The following is a 13,854-nucleotide window of genomic DNA, read 5'->3' on the forward strand; positions in this document are numbered from 1 at the left end:
TTGCACATTTTTCTAAAGATTTGTTATTGCACATACTGCACAATACTGTGTTATTGTTTATTATTGCAGAGAAACAGTGTGTATTATGGTGACTGGTTCACTGGGAGCAGCTTTGATTGTAAAGTCTAATAGCAGTAGGGAGAATGGGTATACCAGAGAACTGTACATGTACAAAAATATACATATATGCAGTGAAGAACAGAAATATCGATGAGAGACACCGCAGAAGTTCAAAACTTTAATCATTAAGGACATTCTCAGGTGAAATTCCGCGTTCCAGAGGCGAGATATAAGCTTGAGCGTTATCGCTTATGTTATGGAACCGAATTACGTTACCTCCGTTTCAGAGGGGACCCTATTTCATGCTGGACAGGAACTGATTGCTGACGTTTTATTGTGGCGCATAGTTGAGCCTGGCTGCTCTTAGGTAGTCGTTTTATCCGCCTGATTTAAATGTATATAGCATCATTATCGACTAGTTTAACGCCTAATAGTGTCTTTTAAATGGGGTTTCGCTTTATTTACCGACAACGTTACCGAATTTTAGAAGTAAGCCATCAAGTAATCACAGCTATTCGTTTATGTACGGACTATATTTCAGCTCGTTGCTGTGGTAACAGTCCGTGTCCGCCAATCAGATTTAAACCGGAAACGAGGTGCAGCATGTACACGATGTGATACCGGAAGTGGTGGAATTTGAAAGGCAGATACACTGCAGCGTGAATATGGACGATCCTCAGCAATATCCTTATACAGGTGGACAACTTGCGCCTTCACTTGGGCCTCCAGGGAATATGGCATCGAGAGGAGACTTTTCTGCAGCCCCTACACACGAGTCATGGGATGTTTACTCACAGCAGCAGGTCACACACCATCACTGGCCACCGTTTCCCTCAGGAAGACCAGCAGCACCACCACCACCACACAGGTCTCCTCATGTCTATCCCCCTCATCCACCATTCGACCCCAGCAGACCGCCTCCTGGTTATTTCCCCACATCTCCATCACTGACACCTTCTTCTTCTTCAGCTCTAAACTCTGGACACGTTGAGGATCCACCGCGCTTTCACCCCCTCAACAGAGACATGGATCACTATCATAGAGGACGTTTTGATCAGAGTGGAAGCTTTTCTAGCTCTACACCGTCCTATCAGACTGATTTTCAAACTAATAGCATCCTGGCTCATAATTACTCTGTGCATTATGGTAAACAACATCATCACCATCATGATCCATCACAAGCTCCTTTTGATTACTCTGACAAAAACAGGAACACATCTGATGCGGATGCTTGGCAGAGAAAAGAAGACGAGAAGTGGGTTAATGCTTTCTTAGGAAGGAGAAAAACTACACCATCATCTGCCAAGCTCTCTCCTCCAAAGCAGTCTGTGTGGGAGTTCAGGAAAAAGTTATACACTACAGTTAAAATGCTCTCTGAGCTCTCAGAGGTGTGTCAAAGTTTAAAAAACAACCTTGAGAACGAAAACGCGTGGACAGACTCGTACTCGAGAGCTGTAGAGCTGAAGGGCAGCCTGGAAGAAAGCGTGAAGACTCTGAACGATCCTGGTCGAGTGGACATGGTGAAGAAGAAACTGGCTTGGATCAAGAAGAGGCGAGCACGCATGCGCAGGAAGAAAGCCGAGCGCGAGGAGGAGGAAAAAGAGCAAGAAGCGCGAGCCGCAGAGAAAGAAGCAGCCATCGATAAGCAGCAGATGAAGAAGATGCAACAAATTGAAGAAAAGAAACGGGTGAGAGTATTTAAACGTGTACACACAGTAGGGGGTGCTGTAGTGTTTCGAATGGAGTATTTTGTACTGTTGTACCTGATCCAGCTCCTCCTATACAACGGTGTGCGATATAAAACAACACTTCATACAAACAGCCAATCAGAACACACCGGTCTGAGTTGGCTCCGCCTCCTGGACTTTTATCTTAGACTCCAGAGGTGGGAGATTAGGTCCAGCTCTTTGTTCTACAACATGGTCTCAGTAACTGTTTGGGACAAAATGAAATGCACAATTCCACATGGGTTTCCTTTGGGTTATCTGGATTCCTTGCACCTTCCAAATCCATGAAAACATGCCAGTGGTTCAAATGGCTACACTAAAGTGTGTGTGTGTGTGTGTGTGTGTGTGTGTGTGTGTGTGTGTGTGTGTGTGTGTGTGTGTGTGTGTGTGGTGATTGACTAACATTCCAGCCACCATCTGGATTCTACCTAAGACAATTTTTGGACATCTTGTAGCCACTAGTTTAGCTTCGTCTTACAGCCTTTTTAATCCCTGTCAAGTTCAGTGTGTTCCTGGCTTGTTTATGTGGTTTTCGACATTGTATAATACACTATTTATAAAAATGGGCCATGGAACATCACAGAGCTAAAAACAGTAGCCCCAGATGGTCTGTAGTTGAATCATTTTCCTTCCTTAGCATTTTCTTCCTGTGTTAAAAGTGACCACTGTATATGTTAAGTTCTAGGTAACCACTGTAACGAGGCTTGAGCAGTCCATAGAATAATCTAGTGTATTGAAGAGGAACGCATTTCCTGAATGCTTCTGCTTTTTGTTCCTAAATGCAGGAGCGAGAACTGAAGCTGGCAGCTGATGCTGTGTTGTCTGAAGTCAGGAAGAAGCAAGCTGATGCTAAGAGAATGCTGGACATACTCAAAGCTCTGGAAAAGCTGCGGAAACTCCGCAAAGATGCTGCTTCCAGAAAAGGTTTATATGAGATTTATTTATAATTTTACTCACTCATTTTCTACCGCTTATTCGAACTACCTCGGGTCGCGGGGAGCCTGTGCCTCTCTCAGGTGTCATCGGGCATCAAGGCAGGATACACCCTGGAGGGAGTGCATCATTTTAACTTGATAAAAAATAATTTTTTAAATGTATTTAAATTAAACACTTGTATAAGTGGGGCCACAACTTAGGTGCCCTTGAGCAAGGCTCCGAATTCCCCCCCAACTGCTCCCTGGGCGCCGCAGCATAAATGGCTGCCCACTGCTCCGGGTGTGTGTTCACGGTGTGTGTGTGCACTTTGGGTGGGTTAAATGCAGAGAACAAATTCTGAGTATGGATCACGTATGTCACATCACTATTTCACTATAACCTAAAGGCTTATATTTTACCCCCAGGTATGTTCCCAGAGAAAGAGAGTGACGAGGTGTTTGAGGGCCACTTGACGCGACTCAGGAGTCTGATCAGGAAACGCACAGCTGTCTACGGGGCTGAGGAGAAAGCTCTGAGAGTCATGCTGGAGGGAGAACAAGAACAGGAGCGCAAACGTGATCGTGAGAAGCGGCAAAAAAAAGAACGAGAGAAGCTCCTGCAGAAAAAGCGCGAGATCAACACAATGCTATTTGGAGGTAATTTCCAGCAAATGTTTTGCTTGCTGATTCCTGTGGCAAGCTCACACAGTGCTAGAGGAAATATTTCTCCTCTTTTTATATAAGCATTAGATCCTGTTTACATTTCTAGCAAGTTTTCACAGTCTTTATCAGCAAAACATTTGGTTTAGTTTAGTGAGGTGTGTGTGTGTCAGTCTTGTCTTTACTGTTTCATTTAAAAAGCATGACTGTGTGGTGTTCAGTGAAGTTTCTTGTTCTTTCTTCCCCCTAGCTGAACTGCCTCTTGATCACCCGCTTCAGCCGTACCAAGAGTACTACACTCAGGCAGAGAGCTCACTGCATGCACTCATCCAAATAAGGTGAAGAACTTTCCAGTATTACTTTATAAGCGAATCTATCAGCTCTTTTGCCCTCATTCTTCACGTCTAATCTCTTTACAAAACGAGCTTACACATATTTCAGAGGCTCTGTTCTTCTTTAATCAGACTTAAGGGTTAGGACGTCGTAGTAATTAGCATTTTCACTAATACATATGAAATAGGTTAATGTAGTGTCTCCAAAATGAGCATTATTAAAGTAAAAAAAAAGTCGATTAAGTTGTCATTTCCATGTTTGTTTGTTTTTATTGGACTGAATGATGGTGTTATAAATAGCTTTAAGCTTTGCTTTTTGCTAGTTATTATATATGGTTATTATAGTCATTGTATTGCATTGTGTAGCTACAAAGGTACCTAATTTTATAAACAGAATATCAGTTTATTACAATGGACTTTTAGTTAATTATATAACCTACAGTTTTTGCCAGACACACGACTTTAAGCTAATTGGTGTGGTCCCCGAGCCTTGTCATCCAGTCAGATTTAAACAGGAAACAAGGTGCAGGATGTACAGCATATGAGTGATATGACACTGGAAGTGGTGGAATTTTAAAATGAGTAAATGTGCTGCAGCATAACTGTTTGTTTGAGGAGCATCAGCACAGATAAATTAAAGTCAACATGTCATGTTTTCTAAGCAAAACAGCAGTCAAGTGTTCTGTCCGGTCATTTCTCTTTATTATGTCCGTTACCCTAGGAGAGAGTGGGATCAGTTTTTGGTTCCTGTAGATCACCCTGATGGTTCCTCCATTCCTCAGGGATGGGTTCTACCAGATCCACCAGCAGATGACATCTGGGCCATGGCTCTCGAGAAATGAATGTCTAGAAAAACCATGTGCAATTTATTATTGACTGATATTTTACACATTGCACTACAACCTTTTTTTTTATTTAACTTTATGGTGCACCAATATTATCCTAAAGCCAGCTATAATTTATTGGGCTATGTAAATACTAACAAGAATAAAGTGTATATAGTGAGTTGTTTGTCTTGGGTGAGTGTTTGTGACTGTTTCTTGTGAAAAGCTAAGCAAGCAGAGATCAGCCCAGGAAGTTCTCAGGAATTAGCCACAAACCATGTTGACTAGCAACGATGCAACATAGTGATCGCACATGTAGCTCTGAAATGACACTGTTTTTTCAAGAATGTCAATAGAGGTTATGCCGGCTGTGCAGTGTTTACATCTAATCATTACAATATAATAATTCACAGAAAAACATTTTTAACTCCTAAATGTCTCTCATTTTATACTCAAATTTTCCTTGATGTCTGTAAATCTGCTGTATTTGATATAAATAATCAGAAACAGGCTGAGGTAAACAGCTGATAGTGAGGTGTTATGTTAGTGGATTAGTGGAGCAGAGGGTTATCCCTTTAAGTAGGCTGACAATAACATCACAAGCACACTCGGCTTCAGCTCTGAGACCACACACACACACACACACAACACCCTCCAGAAAACAGGTGGGTGATGAGATGAACATGATCTTTGCTTATATGTAACTTTGCCAAGCAGAGTTTTACTTGTTATTTTGCTTCCAGATGCTTTCCAATATAAAGTGTTTTAGGGAAGGCATTGACTTAATTTTATCGGATGTAAGACGGTTATGTTCGGATTTGTATAAGCGTCGGGCTACTTGTTTATGAAACAGGTTCCCAAAAGGTTTTGTCTATAAATTGTTTAAATAGTAAACCAGGAGTCCTTTGTTTGTAATCTTGTCTGTAGACGCATCTGAAAACTTGACTGTGTCCTTACGTATTTTTATTGGGTACCACAATCCGCTTAATAGTGTTTGTGACGATTGCCTCCTTAATGAAGTATGTCTACTCTCTTAAAAGTAATCATAATTTTCAAGCTTGATGATATTCTGAATTAAAACAATTCGCTGTAGATCCAGATGTGATTCTCTTTGATTTGTGACCTGCCAAATCTTTCAAGACCAGACAGTGAGACTTTTGCTCTTGTTCCTCATGATCTTAAAAATCAGACCACATTGCTTCACTTTGATCTGAATTTGAAATTCTCAATTTTATTTGAATAGAAGTTGCACATCTATTGGATTTGTTAGTCAGCTGACTTTTTGAACCTTCTGGAAAACAATTTAGGAGATTTTACTGAGCATCTGGACTGGTTTAAAGGTCTGAACCCATCTGCTGCGGGTAGTTCAAAGCAGCAGGATCAGTTAAGGGTCTCGAGCTGAAAAGATTTCCGGGTATTCTATCATGGGCTTTGTAACAAGTTTTTGCTGGCCATGATCATTCCTGTAGTTCTCCTAGATTAATAGATTGAGGCAATAAACTGTCCACCCAGATATAAGCTGCCATTTGACATGACATAAGTTTCTTAGATATTTCCTGAAAGAAATGGTACACAAAACACATTCCAGATCAACATTTCCAAGAGGAAGTGTATCACATTAGTTGAAACCTACAAGTCAGATGGTCAAGACTATGTAATCTCTAATCCCTTAATCCTCTGTATGCACAATTTTGTGATTAAGGCATGGAACCCAGTAGACTAGAGCATTTTGCTATGAAGGAATTCAGGGGAAGATCTGATGAATATCTTCAAGGTGCTTCTGCAGTGCATTTAGGAAAAACAGTGCCAGCTGCTGTAGCTTTAGTCCAAATCGGAGCAAACTAAACACTCTCTTTAATACAATTCTAACAATTGTCTTTTCAGTGAAAGGGAGAATGTCTTGGCTGGATGAAGTGCCCATCAAAATACATCTGGGCTTGCTTGAAGAAGTCAAAGAGGAGGTGGAGCTTGTCACAGCTCCAGAAATCACTGTTCCAGACTATCTAAAGATCCTTCTGGAAACAGAGGTTACACCTTGGTGATCTACTAAATGTTTTAGCATGACCTGTTAGCTTCTTCAATTAGTTTTTCAAGACTTTGTAATAATTCGGAAACTGTTACATGTACAGAAGCGCTTTATCATTAACAGGCCATTTAAAAAAAATATGCTTTGTAAAGTCCACACTTGGATTTTCAACCTTCTTATTGTTTGCTTTCTTTCAAGTCTTTAGCTAAGCGAAGTACTGTTTACATGTAGATAGCTAATCATTACAAAAAGTTTTGCTACTCTAGTTAGCTACACGTAATTCACCTAAAACATTAGCAAGTAATGTTCATACAATATGTACAGTATGGAGCCTATACCCTACATACTGGGATGCCAGTTTTTTGAAGGGCATCATATATACACACATTTAACACTTGTACACAACTAGATAAAATTCAGCATAGACAGCGCATGTACTCTTTAAAAAATAGGAGGAGGAAACCAGAAATCCCAGTAGAATCCCACATGGAAAGACAGGTGAGGATGTGAGGCCAGAAGTGTGCCACCCTCGACACTAACCTTTTATATTGCGTGACTTGTCATGATTCTCTGGTTTTAGTTTATTATACACGCTCACCTAGGGCCACACAGAACCACACAGACAGTCCAGCTCTATAAACAGTCTGATTTCAAATTATGGCCAAAAGACAGTCATATCAATCTCTTTTAACTAAATTATGTCATCCTTCTGGACTTTAAGATTAATTTCCCAAAGCATGTTGTTCTTGGAAATGCTTTTCTGGACATTCATAGCTCTGGCTTCACTGTTGGATAAGTGGAATTGAACTAGAGCTGGCTCCAACGGTTTCCTCCTTTAATTTAATTATCAATAAGCAGCAGCAGGATGTGAAAACAGACGGATCACTCGTGGAGTGCTGATCTGCTGGTAATACAGTGCTTTTTATTTACCATAGCGGCCTACCATCAAGATGGCTGGCAGCTTGTTTTTGGCAAGTTTGTTAAAATAGAAGTACTGCTCAGAACATGAGGTATAATTTGTCATCGCAACACAAAACCTTCCATTTAAAAAGACTGTTGGCTGATGACTGTTCTTCATATCAGATAGCATTATGGTTTTCTGGCTAAATGCCAAAACACATCAGTTCAGATACTTTGCCATAAATGTAAGTGGAGAGTCAGTAGCCTCTGTTATCTGATCTAACATGAGCTTGCAATAGCCTTTTATGGAAAAGGTAGTGCTGTGTTTTATTCAAACTCCCCCTCAAACTTTTCTTCGTCCATCCAGAACCAACATTTGGTGTCTATATTAAATGGGAATGAATGGACAAGACTGTTGAGATTGGCTGGGGTTTTGATTTGTCCTTTGAATGACTTTGTTGAGGTTCTCTCAGTCGTCATAGTGATGAGGGCAATGAAGAAATATAGTTTATGTCTAGTGGGATTCGATCTTAGGTCTATGCTATGTTATATACTCTGGAATGCTGACAGAATTCAAACAGGAAATTGCATGAATTACTTCATTCAGCATTTCAAACACTTGAAGCATCAAGCATCTGGGCTACTTCAAATATTATTCCAATGGCGGGTGGTGAACCTTTCAACTATATGTTGAGGGTTTCACCTCTGCTGTAAGTAGAGTTTCATGAAAATAAATCTTAGTTATCATAAAGTTTAAAAGTTTGAGGTAATGCCATTGATATGCAGAGGTTCCCTGTTTGTCTCTTGTATTGACAGTATGTCTTCAGTCTTGAGAACCGGGTTCTGACGAGTGTGCAGGGTGGATACAGTGTGCTGAACACACTCAACACCAAGGCACCCTCTAAGTTGGCAGCGACTTGCCCTCCATACTGGATGCTGTTCAGCAGTCCACAGCAGAGCAGGCTGGCTAGCCGCTGGAGCAGTGACTTCTGGGTGCCCAATCCTCGGCGACGCAGCCACAGTCTTAATACTACTAAGTTCCATACTATGAATGATGGAGTCACATTCAGCATTTCCAATTCGGATGATGACGACTCTTATGATAATCAGGAGGCTTCTTTCACAAAACCAAAAGGTGACAATTCAGGCTCAAGAGGACAAAAGTTAGGTACGAAGGACCTACGCTCTCGCAGCTCTTCATATCTCAACCTACCATCGTGTTGCGGTGTCTCCACACAGCAGCACTCCTGTATCCTACAGTGCTCTCTACCAAATTTGAAAGCACGAGGAAAGAACTTGTGGAAAATGCAGAACTGCGGAGATTCATTTCATGAGCTTACAGCAAGCCAACAACAATTGACCCTTCGTCACACACCACCCATTACACAGGTTAGAAAGGTGCATCTTTAAATGAACTTTCAATAGCTTTAAGCACAATTTGGTTATTTATTTTTGAATGAATTATCATTTTACGGTCTAAAAATCACATCCTTCCAAAATGTATGATGGAGACTTCTGCATAGACTCCCATATCAGTTACACACTTTCTTCTGAGCCATGCTTTGTAAAGGTCTAAGCCTGTAGTAGTTGTCCTCATTATGAATACACTATTTGCAACATAAGTAACAGCAGTACCTGTATGATTAGGATATTTTATTCACCCCAGAATGAGCTATTCAAATAGCCCTGTGCTAAATTTATTCACTGAGAGGGTTAACCTTTAGGCTATTTGTGGTTAGTAGTGTTAGCTATTGATAGTGCTGACTTTCAAGTGACATCATTCTCCCAGCTATTTTCACTTCTTAATCAATCCACATTTCTTAGCTGTCCCTGAAGATCGAAGTAGCTAATTATATCCAGTGTAAAGACTTTTCCTGGAATCTGCCCAAGTTGGTTTGGATTAGCACATGGAAAGGCCCATAACATCATTCTAACCTAGGCTAGGTTTCAAAGTCAGTGCTGAGATGAACTATTAACTATCAAGGTCTATGGCACCTATATGGTATGCCCCTTACACAGAGTACTGTATAAATGAGAAAATTGATGATTCTTACTATTAAAGTGGAAAGAAATTGAAAAAAAAAAAGAAATCAAATCATGAAAGCACAAAGAGAATGCTTAAGGCTTAAGAGTGCATAAAAGTACATAAAAATCCACTAATAACAGTCTATGACTTGTTAAAGACATGTTCAGGTAAAGTAAATGGAGCAGTAATATAGAGAAATGTATTTTGAAATAAAAGTAGTTAATGTGAAAATATTAAACTAATAAAAAAACACTTTGTGTGTCACTATACATTTTATTGTGAATTTCTTGGCAATAGTGCAGTGTTTTTCTTCTTCTTCTCTCTTGTGGAAACTAACTTTCCAAACCAATGTTGTTGTTTTCCCTCCAGTCTCCAGGCATGAACTCCAGCGTGCCCCTGGCCCCCACGCTTTCCCTCGGTTCCCATGTGACAGTCCATGACTCCTCTTTGGAACTGCTCTCAGCTCTCAGCCCTGAAGAACAGCAGCTCTTGGAGGCTGTAACTGAGCATGGATACCCACTACGGACAGCCATCATTGCCCTACAGAAAACAGGCCATCTGTGCCCAGAGCAGGTTGGTGGGGTCTGAGGAGTAATGTTTCATGAACATTATTTCCGGATGTACATGCAGGCATTCATTAAAAATCCAGAGCTGAAATACATACACTATGTGCACACAATAGAATTTGAGGATTTTTACCCTCTTTAGTAGGAACATGCAAATTTACAGCTACTTTTGGAAGAAGATTTGGCATTGTGGAATGTGCTGCATCAATCATACACACTATGTGGTATGCCTGAATAGTAATGAAAACAATAATGATGTGGTTTGTTGTGCAATACAGTTTTTGGATGTTTTTTTTATACAAAAAAGGCATGGTCACCAACAGTGATAATCTGACAATACAATGATTTGGCGTCCTAACCTTCTGATAAGGTTACTTATCAGACGCTAAGGTTATCAGACGATAAGGTTACTTATGTACGTCGCTCTGGATAAGGGCGTCTGCCAAATGCTGTAAATGTAAATGTAAATGTAAATGATAACTAGTATGGCCATGGAGGAAGATAGGCACTGTAAAAAAAAAAAACTAGCTTTAAATGGAAGTTCAGCTCAATGCAGAATCACTTTTAGATGTCTCTGGAGATTAAACCTCAGTATAACAATATACAGTATACATCCCTCCTCTGATATAATAGTTCTGATTACCCACAATTTCTTTGGGAACTCTTTACAATATAACTTCCCACTGTTCCCACTGAGCATCCTTTGTGGTCCCGAAAATTCTTACTTTCCCTTGGCCTTTACGTTAACCCTTGTTCCAACAATTATGTGGTTAATTAACTTATTACCAAGTAGCATTTGGCCAAATATACAAATACACTAGGATCCAATTCCTGGAATTTCATAGCACATGTAGCTTTTGACTATTGAGCCATTTGACCAGGTATACTACAAGTAAAGAATTTATAATGCTGTGCATATTTTGACCTTATGGGATGTATGTTTCCAGTCTTTATATCATATGGTACAGACAGTACCAAAGTCCATTACTGTGAATAAATCCTCACAGTAACACATGGAAATTGAATACATTTTTCTGCAGTGAGGTCATTATATAATATCTTCCACTGCTGCCAGATGTTTTATTTACCTACCTGTTCTTTCACTGTGTATTTCAGTGAAGCTCCTTTTTCTGGAAACAACATCTGGATTCAGATATCTTAATCTAATTCAGGTCATGATGAGTGTGTACAAATTGCATACCACAGCAGAATAAATACCATATCTCCCTGAAGTTTCCACCACCAGCTGCATTACCTGTTCTCAGTGTCCAAGTGGGTATAAAAATAGGAAGTGATGCTAAAATACAGAGAAATGTATTAAGAATATAATTCTGGCTTTGTGGCAGCAGCATTTCTCTGGCTAGAGAATGTTTTGTAGGAGCTGTTTTTAATTTCATTTAAACCTTCTACTGCCTGTGAGGTGATTAGCAATTACAATGAAATGCTGATCATTTCCATCCCTTACACCAACCAAATATACCCCCTCTATTGAAACTGCCTTATCAGTTGTGAAACAGATATATAAATCTGTATCTGTACAAGTTTGTAATGAGATACTGGCTCTTAAAATGGCAATCAAAACAGATAAGAGCACATACCCACTCTACAGATGACAGAGGACAAACCTAATGTTATTTAGAACATGAAAATGAATTAATCAGTAATTATTTCTTCATTGATGTTGACAGTGAAGAGACATAAATTAGACGTGTTTGTCAAATTTAGTGACATTTACCGCAAGACATGACATTGATGTGGATGATGCTGATAATCAAAGTGAGAACCCATTTCCAATTGTAAACTTTTTTTTATAAAGTTGTTTTTCTCATAAGTAGAACAGCCCATGCAAGGGTAGGTGGGGAACCTTTGAATGGAATTGAAATGAAATATTTAAGTTTAATGTTTTATTTTAAATCGAAAAGTTTAAATGTGCAGATGTCCAGAAAATCTTTATATGTTATATAGAATTATGTTTTAACTTTACTGGAACTAAAATGCCGAAATGTATGTGTGATGGTCAGTAGTATTGTGATTTTTCCAATTTAACCGTGCAATTATATGATCATTATAGAATTGGGATCACTTTTGAATATTATAAATTGCACCTTAAAAAATAAGAGGTTATTATGGTAATTATACAGCCTAGACATGATAATAGGCTCACGCCTCTTTAATGCAGTTGTGCAAATTCAGAATCACACTGAAGGAACAGGAACAAGCTAACCTGAAATCTATGTTTTAAAATATGTGACATGCATAATTTTGTGTCAAATAAATTAATGCCAATAGACTTTGGGATTTCTATTAGTTGTACAGTGTTCCAGTCAGCTTAACAGCAGGCAGTAGGGTGAGTCAGATGATCAGAGCTGAATCAACAGCTCATACTGTTCAGGTGACTGATCAGACTATCATCACTCTTTTGTTCCACACTACAACTTCGGTTTCATTCTTTTTAAAGCGACAGGAACCACCATGCAGCCTGGGTTCATCAATGTTGCTGTAGATCTAGATGATTACAGTCATATGCAAAAGTTTAGGAACCCCTGATAATTTCCATAATTTTCATTTATAAATTTTTGGGTGCTTGGATCAGCGATTTCATTTTGATTTATCGACTGAAGGACACAGTAATATTTCAGTAGTGAAATGAGGTTTATTGGATTAACAGAAAATGCGCATAAATTTGGGCACCCCAACAGAGAAATCACATCTATATTTAGTAGAGCCTCCTTTAGCAGAAATAACAGCCTCTATATGCTTCCTATAGCCTGTAATGTGTGTCTGGATTCTTGAGAGTTCAACCGCCGCTTGGGCATGGCCCAATTATTTTACCCCTTATTACAGTTATTGTTGTCAAAGTTGGTAAGAATGGTATAAAACGTTAACCAGATAAATGGATGTTCTCCTTTAGATCATGAGTTACCTAGTGGCAAGTGAGAATCTGTGTGAACTTGGCTATGACGAGTGTCAAGTAGAGGAAGCTCTGGAGATGTTTCAGAACTGTGAGACAAAGGTAATTGTTTGATATCCTAAATGAAAAATCTGTTTTTATTATTATTAATTTCAAACTGAAAATTACTTTTTAATCGGTTCTTTACCATTACCTGTACCTGTTGTATGATTAGAGTTGACTCTTGTGCAATAATAGCAGTGGTTTGAAACACTTTTTTGTCTGTATTTTAGGCCAAGGAGTTTCTTCACCTTCTCACGCAGTTTCATGAGATGGGCTTTCAGCAGAATGCTATCAAAGCTGTCCTGCTGATGCATGGGAACCACCGAGATCGTGCCCTGGAAGAGCTTATGATGCATGTCGCCTGATCAACCCAGCCATACAGTAAATTTTTTATATTGATGTTGGAGTACACTTAAAGCTGAGAACTGTGGCCTTGAGAGAAGTTACTTGATTGCACTTATATGAAAGAAAGTTTTCTATGCCCAACATATCCCATCTGGATATCTGATTTTGTTTATTCTGTAAATCTATTTATTGATTGCATATCATTTATCAGTTGTATAATAAACATACATTTTTAAAATTAGGAACACACACACATATATACACATCAATATCTATATAAAAATGGAAAAATATATGTTTATTTGTTGTAATCAGTATAAATGAAATACTTCATGGTGTTCTGTCATTTTTTTTTTAAATGATTATTCTTCATAAAATATCTACTGATAAGCTTTTTAGTCACTTTTATAATAGGAGATAATTATGAACTGTTCCCAAAAAATGAGCTGTTCCCAAAAACAAAACTTGGCTGACAGTGCATTGTTTAACCTACTGCTTTATTTGTCAAGTTGTTAGAATAT

At 39.1% G+C, this 13,854-nt stretch overlaps 2 protein-coding genes across 3 annotated transcripts; both read left to right on the forward strand.

The window, feature by feature from the left end:
* Positions 1 to 345: 345 nt before the first annotated feature.
* On the forward strand, positions 346 to 8,373 carry pdcd7 (programmed cell death 7). Of its 2 annotated transcripts, XR_007139060.1 has the most exons (6): positions 346 to 1,748; positions 2,573 to 2,711; positions 3,128 to 3,358; positions 3,612 to 3,699; positions 6,402 to 6,544; positions 8,260 to 8,373. XR_007139060.1 is itself a non-coding variant. In XM_027163819.2 (5 exons), exons 1-5 carry the CDS (start codon positions 726 to 728, stop codon positions 4,533 to 4,535), a joined length of 1,602 nt encoding a protein of 533 aa, XP_027019620.2. In that variant the 5' UTR covers positions 347 to 725; the 3' UTR covers positions 4,536 to 4,698. The 2 variants fall into 2 exon arrangements, 1 of the variants encoding a protein (XP_027019620.2); XM_027163819.2 differs by lacking the exons at positions 6,402 to 6,544; positions 8,260 to 8,373 and adding an exon at positions 4,415 to 4,698 and having other exon boundaries at positions 347 to 1,748.
* A 3-nt stretch (positions 8,374 to 8,376) lies between these two features.
* On the forward strand, positions 8,377 to 13,671 carry ubap1lb (ubiquitin associated protein 1-like b). Its single transcript, XM_047806072.1, has 4 exons — positions 8,377 to 8,832; positions 9,839 to 10,042; positions 12,947 to 13,048; positions 13,219 to 13,671. Exons 1-4 carry the CDS (start codon positions 8,377 to 8,379, stop codon positions 13,351 to 13,353), a joined length of 897 nt encoding a protein of 298 aa, XP_047662028.1. The 3' UTR covers positions 13,354 to 13,671.
* The last annotated feature ends 183 nt before the right edge of the window (positions 13,672 to 13,854 follow it).

Source organism: Tachysurus fulvidraco, chromosome 2, assembly GCF_022655615.1.
Source record: "Tachysurus fulvidraco isolate hzauxx_2018 chromosome 2, HZAU_PFXX_2.0, whole genome shotgun sequence".
In the NCBI taxonomy this organism is placed as follows: Eukaryota; Metazoa; Chordata; class Actinopteri; order Siluriformes; family Bagridae; genus Tachysurus; species Tachysurus fulvidraco.

What these genes read in the sequence shown, in the direction of transcription:
- ubap1lb (XM_047806072.1), top strand. Translation starts at nt 8,377, where the DNA reads ATGCTGTTCAGCAGTCCACAGCAGAGCAGGCTGGCTAGCCGCTGGAGC. An exon ending in ACACACCACCCATTACACAG is followed by an intron (nt 8,833 to 9,838) that starts GTTAGAAAGGTG and finishes TTTTCCCTCCAG; the next exon opens with TCTCCAGGCATGAACTCCAG. An exon ending in GCCATCTGTGCCCAGAGCAG is followed by an intron (nt 10,043 to 12,946) that starts GTTGGTGGGGTC and finishes GTTCTCCTTTAG; the next exon opens with ATCATGAGTTACCTAGTGGC.
- pdcd7 (XM_027163819.2), top strand. Translation starts at nt 726, where the DNA reads ATGGACGATCCTCAGCAATATCCTTATACAGGTGGACAACTTGCGCCT. An exon ending in AAATTGAAGAAAAGAAACGG is followed by an intron (nt 1,749 to 2,572) that starts GTGAGAGTATTT and finishes TCCTAAATGCAG; the next exon opens with GAGCGAGAACTGAAGCTGGC. An exon ending in AGATGCTGCTTCCAGAAAAG is followed by an intron (nt 2,712 to 3,127) that starts GTTTATATGAGA and finishes TTTTACCCCCAG; the next exon opens with GTATGTTCCCAGAGAAAGAG.